General features: G+C 38.8%; 1 protein-coding gene across 9 annotated transcripts in view; it reads left to right on the forward strand.

The window, feature by feature from the left end:
• Positions 1 to 8395, forward strand: part of LOC106926993 (DNA (cytosine-5)-methyltransferase 3A-like) — a 56164-nt gene extending 47769 nt beyond the window's left edge. For 4 of the 9 annotated variants that reach the window (XM_015002241.2, XM_015002235.2, XM_015002236.2 and 1 more), the window contains 8 exons: positions 751 to 896; positions 1171 to 1261; positions 1334 to 1482; positions 1885 to 1970; positions 2074 to 2146; positions 2298 to 2416; positions 2871 to 2939; positions 3656 to 8395. In XM_015002241.2, the coding sequence (XP_014857727.2) occupies positions 751 to 896; positions 1171 to 1261; positions 1334 to 1482; positions 1885 to 1970; positions 2074 to 2146; positions 2298 to 2416; positions 2871 to 2939; positions 3656 to 3797 (875 nt within the window). In that variant the 3' untranslated portion in view covers positions 3798 to 8395. The remainder of the gene's footprint in view (positions 1 to 750; positions 897 to 1170; positions 1262 to 1333; positions 1483 to 1884; positions 1971 to 2073; positions 2147 to 2297; positions 2417 to 2870; positions 2940 to 3655) is intronic. The other 5 variants (XM_088002171.1, XM_015002237.2, XM_088002172.1 and 2 more) reach the window with 3 other exon arrangements.
• The last annotated feature ends 88 nt before the right edge of the window (positions 8396 to 8483 follow it).

Here is an 8483-nt window from a genome sequence, read left to right on the forward strand (position 1 = left end):
AAAATCTAGTTTGTTTGTCTAGAAACTCTGGTTAGTTGGGGAGCTGTGAATGCATAATCGACCAAAAAAGCGAACTTTGGTCCTCTTAAAAACCTTGGTCTCTGTTCGATTAAAGTGAACTCTGGTGTGGTTTGAATCCATATGTGAATGCCAAGCGGACCAGGACCGCTCCAAAAGCGGGAAGGGGACTACAATGCAGGGCATTCTGGGTAAATACAACCAAAACAGATGCAAGAGTCTAACGCTAGCAAGAGAAATGGCTTGTGGCCTTTTACGAACAACCAAAGAGAAATACTACAGCTGGTAAAATCTGACGTTACTCCACTTTTGTTTACATCTTGTGAAGAAGGAAGTTGTGAAGAAGAAACATAATTTTGTGTTGTTTCTTTCTGTGGTTCGTGGTGCAGCGCCACCACAGGCGAGGAGGGGAACAGGTTTTTTCATTAATTTGATTGGTTTGATTCAGTGCAGTGTGAACCAGAACAGCAGCAGCTGATAATGTAACAAATTTAGCAATTTTGGTTCCCAGTCAAACCAGTGTATCAGACTAGCAGGTGTGAAAACACTTAATCAGAAAAAGCATCATGAAGAGGAAAAAGGACTCACAAGTCAGTCCAGAGAATGAGTTGGCGGACCAAACGAACTGCGACTCATAGTCTGGAAAATACAGTAGTTTTGGACTGATGCTGATCGTTTTCTGCAATTGTGTCAAAGCATTGCATGTGTTCTGCTCTTCTGTGCTCTGCCCAGGCCTGCTGGTGCTGAAAGATTTAGGCATCCAGGTGGACAAGTACGTCGCATCGGAAGTGTGTGAAGACTCCATCACTGTCGGCATGGTTCGGCACCAGGGACGCATCATGTACGTTGGGGATGTACGCAATGTAACCCGCAAGCATGTAAGTGAAGGATTTCACCTTTGATTCAGGGCTGGAACGATTAATCAGATTAATCTTGATGAGTCGATTATTGAAAGGAACCGATTAATCATTAGCTGAAAGATACAGCCTTAAATGAAAAATCTGCACAATGTGACAACTTTTTTTTTTTACAGATTAATCGATTAATTGCCATGATAGATTAATCAATAAATAAAATAGTCACTGCAGTGTCAGTTGTTTGATGAATCCATGTTAAGGCAGAAGTAATCATTGGTCTGTTTTCCTCTGTCAGATCGAAGAGTGGGGACCGTTTGACCTTGTAATCGGAGGAAGTCCTTGTAACGACCTCTCCATAGTCAATCCTGCGAGGAAAGGCCTTTTTGGTAGGTTGAGCCGCGTTTTAGTTTGTCTTGAGAAATTAAACATTAATTTAATCCCTTAATCCTCTGGTGCAGAGGGCACTGGGCGGCTGTTTTTCGAGTTTTACCGTCTGCTCCACGAGGCGCGGCCCAAACTGGGCGACGAGCGGCCGTTCTTCTGGCTCTTCGAGAACGTGGTCGCGATGGGAGTCAGCGACAAACGCGACATCTCACGCTTTTTAGAGGTATACGATCCTCCTCTAGGTGTCCTTCACTCCTTCCTTCTTTTCCTTCTTTACTTAATTTCTTCCGGGTTTCCTTCTTTCCTTGATTCTTTCATTTTTTTCCTCCCTTCCTTCTTTGCTTTTCTTTCTTCTTTCCTTTCCTCCTTAATTATTTCCTTCCTTCCTTCTTTCCCTTCTTGCTTTCTTCTTTCCTTCCTTCCTTTTCTCCTTCCTTCCTTTTATCGTTTTTTCAACTGAATTTAATTTTTAGTGTTTAAATCTTATTTTTTGTCCATTTCCTGTCGTTCTGATCAGCCTGATTCAGACAAAAACATTTTTACTAAATAAAGTTAAGAAGTGATCAGGTAGTCCTGCTGGCCGCCGCGTTTCCTGACGTTACCAACACTTCCTGTTTCCTCTCAGTGTAACCCGGTGATGATCGACGCCAAGGAAGTCTCTGCTGCCCACCGCGCTCGCTATTTCTGGGGAAACCTGCCTGGCATGTCCAGGTGAAGCAGCTCAACTCTTATTTTTACTTTTATTTATTGGTTATTCATTTAGTAGTCTCTTAATTTAAATTACCCTTTTCTTTCTCCGTCTTTTTGAATAAAGCAGACCTCTGACGCCGATGGCAAACGACAAACTGGACCTTCAAGAGTGCCTGGAGCACGGCCGCACAGCTAAGGTTTGTGCTCTTTACTCATCCTTAGCATTTTTTGCAACTTGTATATACTGCAGTGTAGCGTAAAGAGACAGTCTATAAATAATCCTATTAATGTGATTTAAAAAGGACTCGTGTTTGTTTGTTTCTGTTTGGTTCTGGATGCAAATTCCAGTTTGAGAAGTTGCGTACGATAACGACACGCTCCAACTCAGTGAAGCAGGGGAAAGACGAGCATTTCCCCGTCTTCATGGACAACAAGGAGGACATCCTGTGGTGCACAGAAATGGAAAGGTATGTTGGTGTTTACAACCGCAAACCTCACAAGATAAACATTAAACTTTTTAAGTTTTCTGTGTATGGAAAACCATCGAGTCATTTACTTACACAAGCATGTAGCAACAGTGGAGAGGAATTTCATCAAAGCTAAAACAGAACAGCTGAAATAACAGCAAATCGGAGAGTAGTAGAAGAAGAAAGTGAGGGAAAGAAGTGGTAAATTTGTCCCCCAGAACCACAGAAATACTTCAGGACAAGAGAGGAGAGAACATTTATTTCAGTATTAAACCCATAATTCAATTATGAAACCGATAAATTGTAGCACTTGTGATGTGTCAGATCAGATGCAGTCAGTAATCGTTCCCACAAAGGAGATCAAATTTTACATTAAAATGTCATGCTGTTTTTATTTCTGTGGTTTCCCTGCTGCATTTTCAAACCCACTTAACACAAAGTTCATGTCGTTCAGCGATGAGGATGGAGAGAAAGCAGAGAAGAAGAAAGAGAAAGAATCAGGACAGACAGGGGAAGGCAACAGGTTGGTCTAATGAAAGGTGGAAGTGCAGGAAAAGCCACTTAATCCCAAGCTATTCACTCTAAATATTATTTATTATTAATTTGTTTAAAGCCATTAAATTGATGTGACTTCATGTGCAAAGTGCAAAGAAACGACATGTAACAGTTTATTGTTTACATTCTTCCATCTTGTTCTCATAGTTTCACGTTTCCAAAATGTACTTAGCACTCAGTCCTGCTTCTGTTTTATTATTATTACACCGATTTTCAACTTTATTAAGAACCACTGTGATGGAGCTGTGCATAGTTTATTTATTTATTACAAACATTTTAACATTCAAACACCAATATATGGATTTAGATACATATTTGTTTGAATAAGAGGTAGGAAGAAGTAAAAACTGTTTTTATGCCTTATTTTACACATTATTTTTTATTTAAGGAAAAAAAATCTAAAATAAAGAAAACAAAAAAAACATTGATGCCTTAACTAATAAATAGTATATTGTGGCAAAATCTGAGATTTTATTTTGAAGCCATGTCTCCCAGTGTTAGTTGCAATAAAGAAAAAACAAAACTGAATTTGTTTAACCCAGAAATTTTACTCAAGTAAAAGTAAAACAGTAAAAATACTCCTAAAAGTAAATAAATGTAACCCAACTCTGAAAAGAAGTAGTAAAGCGTTTTGTTTCAGTTTCTGTCATGTGTTAAACTTTTAAACCGGGCTGACTGTTTCAGGGTGTTCGGTTTTCCCGTCCACTACACCGACGTGTCCAACATGAGTCGTCTGGCGAGGCAAAGGCTGCTGGGTCGTTCCTGGAGCGTCCCCGTCATCCGGCACCTCTTCGCCCCGCTCAAGGAGTACTTCGCCTGCAATTAATTGCAAACCGACTCTCTCTCTCTTACACACACAAAGAGACACACATGCTGGTAACTACAAACAGAATACAGTTAGTACATGAAGGTTGGCTGATGCAGAATGACAGACTGGACAAACACACATAAACACTCACAAGTAACGTCAAAGGACTGCTCCCCCAGATCCTGTGTAGACCACTGGCTGACCTTAGTTCCCTGGTGCTACCCTGCTGATTTATACACACCAACACACAGCTGCAGGGTTTCTGTACTGTAACTCATATACATATACTTCCTGTCCAACCTTGAAACTGATGTCTTCTGGCTTTACTGTGCCGCAATAGCTGGGGTTAACCTCCAGGGGGCGCAAAAGTAACAAAGATGCTCCTGCTTTCTGTTTTTAATCTCTCTTAATGCATAAACACACCAATGACTCCTTCTGCCGTAATATTCAACTGTATTAACGCTTAGTAACAGTGGAATGAACACAAATATATCCAAAAAAACACACATTACAGTTAATCCTTGTGGTGCTAGTCTGGTGGTGACGGAGTCCAAACGGTGCCACTTAACTCAACACTTATACAGTTTTTGGTGCTCTCGGAGGCTCAACAGTCTCTGTTTTTTAGTTGTTGTTGTTGTTGTTTTAGTCGCTGAATTGTTTTTATTTCCCTGAGTTAAACTAAACATGTTCGTTTAGCAAAAAAAAAGACAAAAAAAAGGTGTGAACTGTAAACATCGGGACCATATGTAGTGACTTTGTGTATGAAAAAAGTGGGAATAAAATTTCTTTGAGGCAGAGCTTCTCTGATTCTACTAAAAATCTCCTTGGGTTAATTTATACCAGAAAAATTAGTTTTTATGGCCCTCCACTGAAGGACCATAAAACACATTAACATTTTCCTAAAATTCAAAACATTAGGTAGAAGATAAACTGTTTGTTGATGCATGCACTCAAAAAACTAAACATGATCTTTTTCATGTTTTTGTATTGCTCATAAAATAAGTAGATACTGTGGGACAAAGTTCTCTGATTACTTGATTAATCGCCTATGATGCAGTCAGGGCCAGGGTGAAAAATAAATAAAATAAAATATTGAGAATAGAGTCATAAACTCACGAGAATAAAGTTGTAATATGAGAACTGATTCAAAAATGTAATCTTGTAAGCATCTCGCAAAATTACACTTTGGTATTTGTTTTGCAAGTGAGATACTTATACAACATTACTCTGGTAATCTTACAACATTATTCTGGTAATCTTATCACTTTATCCTCCTAATATTCTGACTTTATTCTTATTTTGCTATGACTTTATTCTGGTAATTTTATTTTATTTTTCTTAGCCTGGCCCTGTACCAGCGTCATTAAATGAGGTTTAAAGTCGTCAATTTCCACTTTCAGAGCAGCTCCGCCTCCAAGAGATTTTAAACTGAAACAGTAAAGGACTTTGTAGGATTCAGTATTGTTACTGCAGCAGCGTTTAGATTACCCTCCTGTTATGGTGCAGCTTCTGTCGTGCCTCAACTCCAGTCATTGCTCATTTTTCTTTCTGTCTGGTGAAAAAGTCATCGAGTTATCCAGGAGTTGTGCTCACAGAGATCCACTTTGTGCTTTAGTTACGACACAGCAGCATCCACGGAAATCAGAGTCCGACTTTTACTCTAGACACTATGCTGGTTTCCTACTTCCTGTGACTGAAACAGATAATACCCTGTGTAAGTAAAACACCTCTGTTGGGTGTTTATTCTTCCTTATATTCGAAACACAATGGAATGATCTCAGTTTCTTTCCGTTTTAACTCTAAGATTAACAGATCCGTGAACTGATGGGTGGATTATTTACACAGGGGTGTCTCCGGAGAAAACCTTTCAGTCTGGTGCTTGTGGTCGGCAGTCGACCCTCTTTTCCAGGAAGCCTTCCAGTCCGCTGAACCTTTCTCAGATACCAGCTAACAACTAAACTCATGCAGTCTTTTCGCGGACACACACGTACACAAACTACATGCACAGCCTCTCAAGTCAACCAGCAGGCTCGACGTCTTTTCCATCGTGTTTACTCTCCGTTTATACAACCAACCTTCAGGTGCTTTTTAAGCTCTTTTTTACAGTGCGCTCTCTTTCTGCAGGTCAAAAACAACACACAATCATCTGCCGGACACTCAGTGGCTGGCTTTTCTGCTTCTTGTAAACAATAAACAAACACATGCATACTGTGCTCTTTGCTGGTCGCCTGTGTTACGGTCAGGCTTCCCAGGCGCTGCAGGGTGATTCCCCGCATCGCTCGGTGCTCCCAACCCCTTCCCCTCCCATTACCACTCCCCCCCCCAGGTGCTGCATGTCAGTCAGTCAGTGTAATCTCTGATTCCATGTTAGATTAGGGAGTATAATTATTATAATAATAATATGATAATAATAATTACAATAATAATCTGTTATTGTGTGTGTGTACTGTTCCAGGTTGGTGCTCAGTTCAGTTCAGTCTCGGCCTACAGATATAGGGGAGAGAGAGGCTAGAGAAAGCATATTTACAGTTAGTATAGTGACTTGTGCTATTGTACTCGAGAATGCCAGGAGAAATAGTGGGAAAGATGAGCTGTGCAAAAGTCTCAGACCAGAAATGAGTTGAAACAAGCAAAAGAAATGAAATCAGAAGTCAAATCCATCCACGTGAACCAAGTGTTTTCCTGCCTCATGAAAGTCTAAGGATGTTTTCTTACCTGAAAGTCCGATAGACTCTGTTCGATTGGGGACCAAAATTGCAACATTTATTACATTTTTAGTTGATGCAGTTCGCTTTCACTAATTAAAAAAACCTGTCCCCCTCCTCGCCTGTGGTGGCGCTACACCAAGAACAACTGAAGGGAACGGCACAAAAATACCTCTGAAGAAGACACTGAGAGCAGCTTTCTTTTTTTGTAAAATGCAAACTAAAATGGAGTAGCGTATAAGACCACGACGCTTTTATCCAGTTAGTGCTAGACAAATGTTTGTTTTGGTTGTATTTACCCAGAATTCCCTGCGCTGTAGTTCACTTCCTGCTTTTGAAACTGTCTCCAGTCCACTTGGCTTTCAAACCGCACCAGAGTTCACTTCAACCAACCCAGACTGGTTTTAGACAGACCAAAGTTTGTTTATTTTGGTCCGGTTTCACATTCACATCTCCCCAAACGAACCGGACTTTCTAGGCAAACGAACTGGAGTTCAATTAAAGCAGACTAAACAGGACTGGTGTGAATGCACCCTAAAACAAAATAAATAAATCTTATTTAAGTTTAAATAAGAAGTGTTTATGGCCACATACTTAATTTTTTGGGAAAAATTGAAGAGTATACTGAAATTTTAATCCCAAAGAAACATAATTACTTTCTGTTTGTAGTTGAATTAAGCAAACACTTGTAATAGGCCAATTAGAAAGTGACATATTGAACAAACATTGTACTGTTTTTATGTATTTTTCAGTACTTTACTGCAGCTCACAGGGAAGGAGTCGTCAATCAGAAGCAGACTTGGAATAATGTGAAAGATAAAAACACATTATTTTAGACTCAGGAAGCACAACAACACCAACAGTTTATTCATCTAACCTTAAGAGCTGTCATGATTACTTTCACATTTTTTCTATAATTTTATTAAATTAAAGGGCAGATTAAATATTAGGTTGCTATCCATTCATCAAATTTAAAGTAAAAGAATATATACCATCACTTAACATCAAATTTAGAGTGATTACTGTGTTTTTCAGTCATTGTCAAGTCCTATAGTAATCAAGAATTTATATTATTCAACTTTAGCAATTTTGTTTGCGAAGAAAAAAAAAGTTAATTGTAAATAAATTCTGCCTTGTAAAGGTAGAGAAATGTAACTTTAAAAATAAGGCTTTTCTTTCTTTTTTTTCTTACTAGTTTTTGCTTTGACCATGTGATAACTTCTTGTAGCTTAATTTGCTAAGGATAATTGAAACCACATGCTGATGATTAAAAGAATGATCTCAAATCTTAAGAAGTACAATAGTTGTTAAGTCTTTGTTTAAAATAAATAATGAGATGCAACAAAAACTGAAAAGCACATTCTGGTTCGCTAAAAAAACCAAACATGTTTCAACACATTTCTGTCTGAGAGCACAGGACGGTAAAAGTGATTAGGAACCCAGTCGCCCTTTCTAAACGATGGGTGACGCGGTGATGATGTTTCTGTTCGCCTATCGACAGCTTTTAGGCTGAGTGATGCGCTGTTTTCAACACATACACTTTGCAAACAAACACATCAGAAACACTTCGTTCGACAGAGCGACGTTCGCTCAGACACATGCAACACCCACAAAAACAAGGCCGCGGCGCATGCAGACACTCATCTCATGGACTAAATGAAAGATGAGGAGCTTTTAGGAAAAGGAAGACCTGTTGGTGTTTCAAAAGGTGCTAAAATTTTATCAGAAAAATATATTGTTAGGAGTAAAATCAAATTGGTCTTTACTATGACTGTATTTAAGTTGTAGTTGTAGAAAGACACTATTATGATTTTACTCTTGTATGAATATAAACTAATTAAAAAGGAATTTTAACTTTGTACTTGAACTATGTAAAATATATGTGAATAAAAAAACGACTGTTTCTTGTGATTCTGTGTAACCGACCTGTGTGCTTATTTATTTTTTTTATATCAATTGTTGTTTAAGCCTCTATTGATGTTTTGTAAACTCATTAAGA

Source organism: Poecilia mexicana, unplaced genomic scaffold, assembly GCF_051168715.1.
Source record: "Poecilia mexicana isolate PSO_F unplaced genomic scaffold, ASM5116871v1 scaffold_21, whole genome shotgun sequence".
Classification (NCBI taxonomy): Eukaryota; Metazoa; Chordata; class Actinopteri; order Cyprinodontiformes; family Poeciliidae; genus Poecilia; species Poecilia mexicana.